The sequence below is a fragment of the Poecilia mexicana genome, unplaced genomic scaffold (genome assembly GCF_051168715.1).
Source record: "Poecilia mexicana isolate PSO_F unplaced genomic scaffold, ASM5116871v1 scaffold_4, whole genome shotgun sequence".
Taxonomy (NCBI): domain Eukaryota; kingdom Metazoa; phylum Chordata; class Actinopteri; order Cyprinodontiformes; family Poeciliidae; genus Poecilia; species Poecilia mexicana.
In genome coordinates this window covers 16,224,799-16,238,242 of record NW_028263373.1, presented here as the reverse complement: position 1 = coordinate 16,238,242, position 13,444 = coordinate 16,224,799, and the positions used below count along the sequence as shown (strand labels likewise).

The 13,444-nt window shown below is 37.5% G+C and overlaps 1 protein-coding gene across 4 annotated transcripts in view; it reads right to left on the bottom strand.

Moving 5' to 3' along the window:
- The window catches only part of opa1 (OPA1 mitochondrial dynamin like GTPase), a 31,021-nt gene extending 19,219 nt beyond the window's left edge, over window positions 1–11,802 (bottom strand). Inside the window, exons 1-16 of one of the 4 annotated variants that reach the window (XM_015011503.2) lie at window positions 11,600–11,802; window positions 9,564–9,888; window positions 9,320–9,416; window positions 9,090–9,197; window positions 8,181–8,231; window positions 6,965–7,047; window positions 4,609–4,752; window positions 2,378–2,431; window positions 2,194–2,298; window positions 1,950–2,036; window positions 1,542–1,655; window positions 1,036–1,116; window positions 868–942; window positions 702–773; window positions 379–478; window positions 95–225 (exon numbers count right to left, since the gene is read on the bottom strand). In XM_015011503.2, the coding sequence (XP_014866989.2) occupies window positions 95–225; window positions 379–478; window positions 702–773; window positions 868–942; window positions 1,036–1,116; window positions 1,542–1,655; window positions 1,950–2,036; window positions 2,194–2,298; window positions 2,378–2,431; window positions 4,609–4,752; window positions 6,965–7,047; window positions 8,181–8,231; window positions 9,090–9,197; window positions 9,320–9,416; window positions 9,564–9,888; window positions 11,600–11,628 (1,656 nt within the window). In that variant the 5' untranslated portion in view covers window positions 11,629–11,802. The remainder of the gene's footprint in view (window positions 1–94; window positions 226–378; window positions 479–701; window positions 774–867; window positions 943–1,035; window positions 1,117–1,541; window positions 1,656–1,949; window positions 2,037–2,193; window positions 2,299–2,377; window positions 2,432–4,608; window positions 4,753–6,964; window positions 7,048–8,180; window positions 8,232–9,089; window positions 9,198–9,319; window positions 9,417–9,563; window positions 9,889–11,599) is intronic. The other 3 variants (XM_015011521.2, XM_088005019.1, XM_015011531.2) reach the window with 3 other exon arrangements.
- Between the last annotated feature and the right edge of the window lie 1,642 nt (window positions 11,803–13,444).

Genomic DNA, 13,444 nt, shown 5'->3' with positions numbered 1-13,444 from the left:
CCTTCACCAGGAAATGAAACCAAAATTACAGCTAGTCAGTGCATAATTACAGATATAAAGCAGCACTTGTGTTGGAACGGCTCAGATCTCTTACTCTGCTTGGACTGGCCAGGTTCTTTTCAGCCAAGTCCACTTTAGTTAGAACAAAGATGGTCCTTCTGCCTTGAGGGTCCATCTGGCTGACCAGGTCTGTTACGATGCTGCGCTCTGCATCCACACTGCCGTCTGGGTCGAGGGAGAACAAACAGATCAAAAATGACAAACCTGGAATCCAGCTTTTTATTTCTTGTGGAAATCTCAGGACCTTTCCACAAATACTGTTCCTATATTATGTTCCCTCTACATCAGGCAATGGAAAAGCAAATGACCATGTCTCACCTTGAATACAAAGAATGATAGCATTAGGGTTTTGCATGTAGGCCTTGCTCATGCTGAAGATAGTTTCCTTAGTGTCTGATGCCATGCCCGTCGTCACCGTCTAGAAAGTAGTTCAATTACATTAATTACATAAAATCTTTGTTTTATAAAAAAAACAAAAAAAAAAAAAAAAACATGTATCTTTAGAACTGGGGCTCCTACAAATTCCAGGCATTTCCCAATTGCATAGGAACCCTCTAGCAACAGCACTCCATACATATTAAAATTATGTATGGATATAAAATAATATATCAGTGTCTATCTGAAAAAGTTTTATTACTCACACTGATGACACCAGGCAAGTCAACAAGAACCATCCTCTGAATACCCGGTCCTTTAACACTCAAAGAGATTGTCTGTTGTGGAACAAATGAAAGTATTTTATCAACTGTTCTAAAAATAAATAAGATAATTTTTTTTGTTAATAATCCAGATGAAACTTTGTCCAACCTCAGAGCTGACTGTCTGTCCCTCCTTCACACTCTTCCTCATCCTCAGCTCAATCTCATGCCTCAGAGCAGCCAGCTGCACGCAAACCAAGAAGAGAAACAAACATGTGTGAAAAATCAACAGGATTGCAGTTAATCCTTAAATAAATCAGATGCATGTGTGACCTACATCCTCATCCTTAGTGAGGTCGAACTCTCGGCCACTGTCTTTGAACATGGCCACATGGTGGGGACCTTCGCTTAATGTTACCTGTAGGGACAATATAGAGGTTATTCTAAGGCAGTGGTCCTTAACCTTTTTTGAGGTACCGAACCCACCAGTTTCATATGCGCATTCACTGAACCTTTCTGCAGTGACAAAAATATGATTTTTTTCCCCCAAATTCAAGACATAGGGTGACCCAACTAGACTCTAGTTGGGTTACCCCAACATCACCAAGTCTTCTTAAAAGGTAGATTCTCTGAAAACGTCATGTAACATCAATGTAACTCTGCAGCAAGTGATGGGAAAGCGGGGCACATCATCACGACTTTACACAAGTGTGTCTTTATCTCTGCGGCAGAGGCTCCGCCGAACCCCTGAGACCGACTCATCGAACCCCTGGCTAAGAACCACTGCTCTAAGAGAAAGAAGGAATCGAATCCACACATAAAACCACTCTGTCCTCCACCCACCTTCACAGGAGAGCGAGTCATCATCTCTCCTGATCCCCTGGGGAAGATCCTGGCCTGGGCAATCATCTCAAGGACGCTGGTCTTCCCAGCACTCTGATCGCCAACCACAACCACCTGAAGGACAGAGAGCAGGAGAGACGTTGGATAAACTACAAATTAGGTCATTAGTTACACCATGAGGAATTACATGATACAAATGACATCAGCTAAATACAATAGAGAAACATGGGGCACTAATATTTAGTGTTAGAGTGAATTACAAACCAAGAGGTAGTTCAAAACTTTCAGGAGTATAAAATGCTGATATTATTCAACTAATAAGGAAATTTAACAAAAAAAAAAAAGACCAAAATGTTGCTTAAGAAATAATCTGAAATCTGGCTGAGGATTACAAATTGTGCACCTCACCCTGGGTAAGTGGTCCTGGGTGTTGTAGTTGGAATCATAATCAGACAGGATGTCGAGGACTTCAGAATAAAGGTCAATAAGGGATTTCTGAAAAATAAAAAAATAAAAAAAAAACATTAAATGGCATTGATAGTGACAAATTGAACAGATTCATAACTAAACAATCTTAACAGCCACACCACAAGCAGATATGGAAACCTTAAAATATTAAAGTGTTTAAGGTTTGTGTCGATAAATGACTCACCTTCACCTTCCTTTGATGAATCCCCTTATCATCTTTTTGCAGCACCACTTTCCTTAACTCTTTATTTTCCTTTTCCAGTCTTTCCAGCATGCGCTGATACTTTAACTAAGAAATAATTAATCATATTAGCAGGCATTTCACAAGGCCCTTTTATTATTTTCGTTTGATTTTGGAGATGCACTACCTGAGTTCGAAGAAGCTCCTCTTGGAGCTGGTCAATCTTTTCTTTGTCTGATGACTGAAAGTCACAGCAGAAACAAAGACGAACAAGATAAATGGGTAAAATTCATGCTTCCTTTCAGCCTTCGGCTTGTAGCTTTCCATTATGCTCAGAGTACTATTTCAGAAGAGAAAACTCCCACCATCACCGCAAAGGTTCAATACATGCAAACTGTATTACAAAAAGAATCAAAATGGAAAGTCATGTTAATGCATAAAGATCCAAACATTTCAGGCAGACAGTCAACATATAACTGCTATAACCCAGCTTTAATTTCAGGGATCCACAAACAGGCAGAAATTAAAGAGTGAATCCTGTAAAAATCAAGCCAGGTTTATTTACAAAATCATTTTGTTACAAAAGACCTGATTTTGTTAAACCCCATTAGATTTTAGTAATTGTATGACCGAGTGTCATCTCTGCATGAGACCAACAGAAGACAGGAAACAAGAAGAAACAGAACTGGGAGAAGGTAAAATTAACATAAAAGACACACAGACACAGCAAACTACATGAGCAGAACTACTTCTTCACTAAAAAACAGAAACAAGAGTTTTGTTTTGAGATATTTTCCAGCAATATGCAGAAAAGTTCACAGCAACAAACCAGCTCCTTTTGAACTAATGGCTTCAATCTTGACTTAAACTTCAGTTCATCCCAGAGATTTTCAAAGAGGTCAGCTCACACCATGCCGCTGGTTGCCACACAGGTTCATGCTGTGCTCCCAAACACTAAACGAGACAGTTGATCATCCAGCTACATCTATGGTCATGAGAAACTAAATCCATTGCAACTGTTCCTAGAAGTAGGCTGCAAAAGATTCATGCATGTCACGCAAGAATTACTGGAAAATCTAAGCCCAGTGATACGCATTTAGTCAGACGTGGAGACTGTTGTCAAGTTTTTCAGAGAAGGCTAAAAGTGTTGAGATACAGCACCTTGCACAACTATTCACACTCTTTATACTGTTCAAATTTGTTACATTACAGCAATGAACCTCAACATATTTTACTGGGATCTTATGTGACAGACCCCCAGAAGGGATTGCAAAAATTGAAAATGGAAAGAAAATCAAGCACGCATTTCAGATTTCTGCACAAATAAAAGTCTGAAAGGCGTGTCATGCATTTGTATTTAGCCAGCTTGCGTGGAGTGCCAGCTTCACTTTGCAATGACTGCTGCAAGTTTCCGCAGACAAACCTTCCTATTAATTCATCTTTGCAAAACAGCTCAAGCTGAGTCAGACTGGAAATATAAAATAGAAATTTGCAGCAGGTTATTGATATAGTTCTGAACTTCAACAGGGAACACATTCTATTGTAGCTCCAGCTTCATCTTTACTGTTGCAGCTTTTATTTATCACCATTATTGTCCTCTATTTTGCTCAATCCATCCTCCCATCAACTGTGAGGGTGACGTGCAGTTCTAGTTTCCTGCCATACTAAGAACGCTGCAGTATATCGGCAAAAACCTTCTTCCAAAGAGGTCAGATTTGTGGAGCGTACAACAAATCGTTGACAGATTCTTCGACCTGAACTTTGGAAGCAGCTCCAGAGCTCTGTGATGTGTTCTTAGTTTGAGATACGGCTTTAAAAAACCTCCACACCTTCATCCCTGACCTGTCTGCTGTGTTCTCTGGTCTCTAATAAACTTATTGAGCCTTTAACAAACCACTGGGTTTATACTGAGATGAAATTAGGACTCTAATAATTGATTTCGGGTTCAAAAATCAACTATTAGATTAGTTACATGGTTTTAGTCTTTTAGTTAAAGAGACTAAAACCAGATAAATGCCACATTTTTATATAATCCCAATAAAATACACTTGAAAATTATGGTTGTAATGTGAAAAGGTTTAGAGATATGAATATGTTTGCAAGGCACTCCAGGTTTGTGTCATCACTTCTACAAATATAACAAAAAAGGATAAAGTATATTTTCTTTCATGAGATATGAAATAAATACCTAAACTGACAGGATTAAAACCTTCCAGTTACAATGTTTGTTTTGCATGACAAAAGCAATAAAACACTGTTGAAAGTTTCTACATTTAAGCAACCAATCTATGCAAAACTTGACTCCAGCTCAAATTAATCTCACTTCACTTGAACCAAATTGTCCCTCCTCTGTCCTTTAGCTGGACGTTTTTGGGAGTTGTTGGTGGGATTGGGATCAAAGTGAGGGGGGACCTTCACCTTGCGCGTCTGTGTCGAGGGGTTGTGGTTCGCAGCATGCTCTTGGGACGACGTACGCGCACTATTGGCTGCAGCGGCCCGCCGGACCTCCTCCTCATGCCGCTGGATCTGCTGCTGAATAAAAATCAGCTCTCCGAGCAGACCCTGCTGGGTGCGTCAGAGAGACGTGAGAGAGAGGAAGGAGGAGGAAAATAATAATAAAAACCCAAGAACAACAACCGGCCACCGGGTTGATCCATGCCATGTGTACCAATGCTTGCATCCCACTGCAGGAAACCCAGCCGGGACAGCTGGCACTGGTGTTGTTCAGGTGGAAGAATCAGAATTCAGTCAGGATTTGTTTGAAAGAATCAAGAAGAATCTTTAACTTTCAGAATCTTGCCACCATCGTCAGTGAATAAAACAAAGTCTGTCTTGGTTCAAAACAAACTTTGCCAGACTGAGGGCAGAAAAGGCAACTAATACCACAATCAGTGCCTTCCAGCAAGCGGCAGCAACCGTGACTGGTGCTCCTTATGCACCATAGGAGATTAAGGACAACATCAAAATTGTAATATTCTCTTGAAGTGTTTTATGTATTAAAACAAAATGTTAACGTGGTTTTAACTCACCTGGTCTGTGAATGCTTAAAGTGAAAACTAAATCAGCAAAGCAAGCATTAAAATCTACTGAGACGAAGCAAAAAGCAGGTGGATTCTGTCTAGTTTCAAAGATCCCCATCATGAAACACAGAGTTTGTCTCATTTTAGAGCGCTAGCTTTTGCATTGGGAGTAAGGCATGGAATATAAAAGTTGTGTTCATGTTGGAGACTCTGATTGTAGGTACAAAGAGGGAAACCGGTAGAAAAGTTTATTAACCCTCCCGTGGTCTTAAGAGATGGGGTCGTATGAACCTCAACTGTTTTTTACTTTGTACCTGGCCGCGCCAACTCCGCGTGCGTTTTTACGAGACAGTCTGACACAAAAACCCCCCTCTCACTCCGCTTCCCCGCTGTCCGACCGTCATCTGCAGCGCCAAGACCGCGGGAGGGTTAAAATGCACCTCTTCCTAATTCATAGATTTTCAGGTTGGTTTCGTTTTAACTTTGCGTAGTTATGAAAATACACAAAAGATAGAAAATGGTAACAATAAAACGAAACACGAGAAGGTAGGAAGGAAGACAGGAGGAATGAATACATACAAAATATATTTTTTTGCAGAGACAAATAAAGGACTAAAATTCAAAAGAGTAACCAAAAATCCACTACAAAGTATAAGTTACCAAGATGTTTTTTTTTTTTTAAACTCACAATCAGAGCTAAATAAGTATTTATTACTTATTTAATAAATAAGTAAACTCTTACTGAGAGTGTTTTCCAGCTCTCAGTAAGAGTGATACAAAATCTAAGCGGTATGTTGTATAATTTCTGGAAAATCTGAAAATAATGTCAGATTTTAGAAAGTGCAAAATCACATCCAATAAACTGAATGAATCGAAAAACAGAAATGTTACTATTTGATGCAATTTTTGAATTCAATGTGCAATATTCTAAGCACAGTGTCTCAAAGTATTATTATAAAGTAACTTTAAAAAAATGTATATTCATGTATCTTTGATGGCCATTTGATTGAACTAACTATGGTTGAAATGGTGACAGACTGCAAATAGAAGTTAAAGGGACTACATCATCAGATTTTAGAGCCACAAAGGCCACAAATTTCAAAAGGATAAAAAATAAAAACCATATTATGCCTTTCCATTGGTTTCTAACAGGGTAAGTACATTTAAAACTTGCTTCTCTGATATAACAGTCTTCTTAGCCACAGCTGCTAAAATAGGAAGGTGCTAGCATGATGAGTCGTTGCTTGTTGTTGGGATATGTATGATACGAGTCCACTAATTGGGAACGATGGAAAAAATACAACAGTAAATACTTTTACTATTGCAGTTTTATTTAAAGAAAGAGTCAACCAAGCTGACGACCAAAAGCTTGAGCAGAGTCAGCTGCCAGGCCACTGAACAACCAAGTTTTAAACAAGTCCTCATTCATCTCTGTGGTGAACTGCAGGCAGACAGGACTCAACACCAAGATCTTTTAAATCTCTCCTTAGGGTGTTTGTGTGTTAGGTCTCAAACCCACGGCCCTCAGACTCCACACCAGTTAAGTCTCCATAAAAATCCACGCTCAACTCAACTTGGATTTGACTTCAGTCATAAAAATAAATAAATTGGTTGGGAGATACAAGCGTGAAGACAAATAATGATAAAAAAAATATATAAAAATGATAATATAGTCCCTTTAAATGATAGAGAGTGGTGCTGCCATTGAGAGAGCATAAAAGCTGTGACGTGTGAAACAGATTTTAAACACTTGCCTTTTTGTACTGCTTGTCACTGGCATCATGTGCAGCTCTGGTTGAAGAATCTGTAGCTTTTAGAGCAGGATCGCCTGAATTTTCTAAGAGGAAACAAAAACACAAGACGTAAAAAAGTAGTGACAAAAAAATATAATAATGCTTCAAGGCTTCGAGGGGTGCTTGATTAAAAAAAGCCCACAAATTTGTGATTAAGTTTAAATGTTTGAAAAATGTTGCTGAAATCCTTGAGTTTGTAGGTAAGTAAAACAGATTTTCTGAGGTAAAATATGCATTAGTTAGTCTAGATGTCCTAATGACAACACTGATATGTTTATTGCCGATTAAATAGTTTATTAAAGAGACAAAATACATCTATATCTAAATAAATTTCCTCTGAAAGAAAACTGAAATCTTGAAAATTATATTTTGGGTTCATATTTAGATGAATGTTATTTGACTTTAGATTAATATTCGTTTCTAATGTGGTGCAACATTGTTCAAATCACACTTGCTTAAAATAAAAAATAAAAAAACTGACACCAATTTATTTTTTTGGTTGAATGACTAAATCATGTTTAAATCTTAAAAGTTATCACTTCTCTTATCAACATAAGAAATGTGTTTAAAACACAGAATGTAAATTAGTGCAAATTACATAAGATATATTTATGAAGCCATTGGTAGCCATAAGAGCAAACAAGAGATAATAATAATTGCAAGGGACGCTCCTTTGTTTTTCTATGACTCATAGCTAAGGCTGTGGTTTATGAACCTGGCACACAGGTTCATAAACGAGTCGTATAAAATTCAAAATAAAACTACATTTTTCAAAAATTTGAGTGTCAGAAACCAGAGACAGAGGAAGACTGCTGAAAAGGTTAGTAATGAGCGTGTAGTTAAAAGAAACCCTCAGGACAAGTGAGAGGAGAGCTTGAAGTCAAAGGAGGCAAAGACCTAAAAAGGTTGGACAATATTCAGCCAGAGAGAGGCAAGAAAAAGAGAGTAAGAAAGTAAGACAACAAACTACAGACAAACAAGAGAGTCTTTGAAAGTCCTTTTGTGAGAACTACAGAAAGAAACAAATTCCTTCTGCACATTTGGAATATGGTTGTCCACTTTCCTCACTGCTAAATCTAAACATTAAGATAATCACAGTCCTGTGTGATGTCATTGAAGAGTGACAGAAAGAAAAAAGGGGTATGGACAGTTCTACTAGTATACGGGGATTACACACCTAACAGATGCAGGCCAGAGACTCCTTTGACTTCACTACCCAAACTCACACCTGTGAAAAATGTGGAGGACAGGAGAAGAGGAGAAACGAAGAACACAAGATGTAAGTCATGAAGCAGACAGGTAGAGGGATGGCTGTGAAACCAGGAATTCAGCACAATAATGATGCGTAATGACAAGCTGTGGATGAGCAGAAGCTTTAGTTGAAAAAGTCCCTGAAGAAACCGATAAAAGAGTTAAATCCTGAACTGGATCTGATCTCTGACTGACCTTTTTTTTGTTTACTACAAATAAAGTATGTTATTTAAAGTATTTGTGAACTCACAAAAGTTTGTGGAAAGATCAATCAGTGGATATTAAAGAAGCACCAATCAAATGTGTAATATTCGTCTTGCATGGCTCAGATCAGTAATTAGTTGGTCAAGAATATATTTGTATTTCCCCATTCTGAAAAATTCATCAAAACTAAAGTCTTTGCAAAAACATCAAAACTACTCCCTTATGTTTTTCAGTGACTCAGTAAAGTTTAATGACAAAGAAAACTTTGCAACACTATAAACACGCAGTGACGCAAAAGAAAATTCAACATAGTGAGAGAATGAATAAGAACTATTTGGTTTCATATCAGTCTGTCAAACACAGCAGCAGTATATAAACACACTCTAGTAAGAAAAACTGCAGAGAGGAAGATATTCAGGAAACAGGCTGAATAACATGTTTGTAATACTGAATGTTGATCAAGATATTGCTTTAAATGCACCCAAAGCTAGGTGATAAATCAAACATTAAATTAAAATATCAACCAAAATACAGACAGCAACCTTCCTCTGGAAATTCTAATTCATCCCATATGTGGCCTTGAATTCATTTTCTTATTTTACAGCATCCAGCTAATGTTCAGTTTACTCACCAGAGGAAAGAAGGCCTTTAAGGAAAGTGAAGTTCTCTCCAATCTTCTCAAAGTCAGGCAGAAGTTTAGCGATTTCTTCCATCTCTGGTAATGCTTTTGCCAGTTTATCTTAAATGCAAAAATGTCGGTGAGGTATAAAAATCTGACATGTGATTGAAGGTTAACAATGTAAAATAAATTGATATCGACAATTTTAATACCAAAGATCACTGATAAAAAAAGAAACTTACCAAGATCAATATTTTCACTCAGTTCCCACACAAAATCAGGGATGACCCAGTTGTATTCACTGAAATCAGGCAGCATGTCTTTCCACTCTTCATAGGTCTAAGAATTAAGAGACTTTTTACTTAAAATTACCTGCTGTCTGTTTACAAATATGCACCAAATTAAAACCAGTAATGAAGGATTTTTACTTCATTATCCACAAAATGGACTTTGACACAACATAAAGTGATAATAACTAGCACTGACCTTCTTAGCTGTATAACCTCCTCCAACTGCTGTTCCCAGCAGGATGTATCGGAGCCTCAGCAGCCGGGCTGCCAGGCGGGCCACCCAGAAGTTACGCTGCTGTTGGTGCCTGTGACCACCAGACCCCGGAGGAGGCTTCACAGGCCGCATGGGCAACCGGGACATGGAGGTAAAATATCGCGCTGCTGTGCGATGAGGAGTCCGGTGAGGGTTATTGTTTCCAGAGTAACGATGGTGAATGGCACGAGACAGAGGATGAAGTTTCTGCAGTGGGATCCGGAATTTCACCCCCATATTGTTTGAGACGAGGCTCCTACAAGCCACGCTGAAATAACAGAGGAATATGGCATTAAAAAAAAAAAAAAAAACAAGCGGCGTTTGTTTCCATTTTATGATTCTATAATTTTGGAACTTTTATTATGACCACCTACACCAACTGTAAAGACACCTTCTGATTTACCTTCTTGATAAACAACAGAAGAGGAATACTACTCACAACCACATTTACTATTAATAAGTTTTAATATTTGTGTACAAGTCTGCAGTGCAAAGAAAATCTAACAACTAAGCTGAAAATTGTTACAACAGTAAAAATTATGCAAGACACAGCAACATATAGGCCCATGATTGTTAAGTCAAATCTGCTGCAAGGTCAATCCATGTCATCATATTCTGAAACTGGAGTGAGGAAGATGAGGAAGTGTAAATGAGAACAGGATCTTGTTCAGTCAAAGCTCTCTCTAATAGCACTGGAATCCAAGCTGATTCAGGTAGCAAAGCAAAATAACGTTCAAGATACGAGACATGTTGGAAGTAATAAATTTGAGTCACTTGTAATTATAAACTGTTCTATGAAAGTGTTTTGGATCAGAGGTTCCACATAGATACTAACCTTTTTTCAGAATAGCACACCACTTTTAAAACTTTATTGTGGTATTATTAGTGTCTAACAATTTTTTAAGTTATTTACAATATGAATTTGTTATCTTAAAAAGTCCACTGTATATCCATTAGGCACATTCATTCACAAATTATCACAAATATGTCTTCGTAAAGAAAAAGAAAAATCAATACGTGAAAATCTGTTACTGATTATTATTATGTGTTCATTCATTGCACTGTTTTACTGTCAGAGGAGTTTGGTGTTGGCTGATTTATTCCTTACCAGCTGCCTTATGCTTTTTGTTAAAAACAAACGTGTCTGATGCCTGGGTGTCCTAACAGAACGTCACAGTACTTATTTCTGTGAATTGCATAAAATCATTTAGACATCAATAGTTGGTTCTTATTTTTAGTTCAATTTTGCAGATTCTCTCAGTAAGAAATTTTCTACATTACATTATTATAGTTAAAGTGTAGTTATGGGTAGCTTCATAGTTGATTTGTTGATACTGTAGTCGTACAGCACATCTCAAATTCTTACAATTATGTTCTTTCAGATTAAATCATTTGGTCCAACTTGAAATCCTTGCAACTTAGCATACTGATTATAGAAAAAGAGAATTATTATAAAAATAGATCGGCTACAATTACAAGAAAAAACGATTAATCGGAGAAGCATTTGGTAAAAGATTCTGATGCCTAATATACACAATACATTATCATAAATCGTGCAACGCTAGCAACATATAATTACACAATAGCTACAGTAAGCTACAGTAACTACTCATACTAGTGTATACTGGATAGGTCCATGAACAGGTCAATTTAGCATGAAGCAAAAGTAGGTTATTAAAGTCAAGATAAGCAGAAATACACTCCCCAACCACTCAGGTTAGCTGCTTACAGTCGGCTATCAGTTAAATAAACTCAGCACCAACAGAACCAGATGGAAATTCGGTTTAAAGCGCATTTAGTATAATACACAGCCGGTAAATCCGTGGGATTTCAGGCTTACATCTATTTAAACCAGGACATTAGTTACCAGTCTCAAAACAGAGCTAACTATAATGCCATCAGCTGTCAGAGGACCCCCTCCGCTTCATTTTACCGAAGCTAGCTTGTGCTACCGTTACCTTCAGTAAAACTGAACTCACCAGGCAGCTGAGCTCCCGACACGCAACATGGCGCTGCTAACAACAGGTGAATGTAGCTCTCTGTCAGATTTTATCTTCCGTCACAGCTCAAAACATCTTTCCAATCAGGACACATTTGCCTGCCTCTAATGGCAACTCACAAGCCCGTTAGCTAGCAAGGACACAAGCAGTGTGATAGTTCCACTTCCGGTGAGTGGTACTACCTTCAAATGTGCACTGACACCGTAGTCTTATGGTTCCGGTGTATTAAGGTGTTTATCTGAGAAAAGCTATAACAAATTGAAGAACATAAGGGCCTCTGAAAAAAAGAATTCCGACTTTAATCCCGACCTCTCGGGGGAAAGAAAAATCACTTCAATTCAATATATACCTCCAAAAAGAATTCTCCTCTTACACAACTCTCATCTTTGTCACTGAAGCCAGTTTCTCCAAGATGTCCACCTTCATTAAAGTAAAAATTCTGAAATGCTTAAAATACCTAAATCGTAGTGTGTAATGATTTTATACAGGTTTCACTTTTTGAATTAAATTACTGGAATAAAATTACTTTTATTGATATTACCTGGATGCCCCTGGCACAAAAGTCCCATAAAACCTACTAGTGCATTTTTGTGTGCACTCTTGTCTACTGAACTATGAAGTTAATTGGTTATTATTTAAAGTTTGTTAAAACTATATGGATTTTAATGTCAAAACTTCTGATGCAACTTCTGTGCAAACCAAAGAAGCTCTGATTAAACTTGCAAGGGCTAAACACTTTTCTGAAACTGGACATTTAAATGGGAAAAACTGAGACCACAACAGGTGCACTTCAGTTTGTTAAAGACAAGGTATACCGCAGGGAAGGCTAAGAACTAACAGAAGCACACATTTGTCATGAAAATGTGTTGGTAGTTACAAGTTCATTTCGTCACCTTGTTATAGGAAGTTGACACTTATTGCATAAAGTAACAGGGGAAGTCTAAACTGTTTTCCCAAGACCTCCGTTACAGAAACCAAATTACCCAACAGAATATTTGGTGACAAAAGTCTTGCTTATCAATAGCAAACTTGTATCTGAGAGAAATATTAATTGGTGACAAAAAAAATGTGGGGCTCTTCTGTTAAGACCACAATAGGTGTGATTGATCTGACTCTTGGCTGCCACTAACACAAGTTTAATACATTATATGGCTGAAATTTCTTCTATACTCATTTAATTAATCTGTGGTTTTTCAAGAATAATCCTAATCCTTCCCGTTTTGATTAGGATACAGAAAGATTGAAGGGTCCTCTATTAAAATAATGTTATTTTACATTTTTACATTTTACATTTTTACAGCAGTTATGCTGCTGTGGAGTTCGGTTTATGAAGGATGTGCAGATGTGTCTCAAATTAGAATATCATTGAAAAGTTCATTTCAGTAACTCAACTCACTGAGGGAAACACTTTAGATTATTAAACACCCATTTCAAGCTTTTATTTCTGCTTACCGATAATGAAAACATCTGCATATTCCCCTGACAGAAGGATGATGCTACCGACGCAGTTATTGATGTTTTCCTTAATTTATTTATTTTTTTCCAACTATTGGCTCATTGCAGCTTTGCTTACCCGTCATCAACAACGCTTTATCTGCCAATAACGTATAATCTTTTTCCCCCTCCCCGATATAAAACATTATTGGACCAGTTGTTGGGCAGGTTTTTTTTTTAAATTTCTCCCAACTGTCAGTTTCTTGAGGCTAATTGTATTTAAAACAAGTCAAACTGACACCTGTGAACTAAAAATTTATATATACATCGCCATACACAAAAAATATATATTTCTGTACAACTATCTCATAAATACATTACATTAAAAGT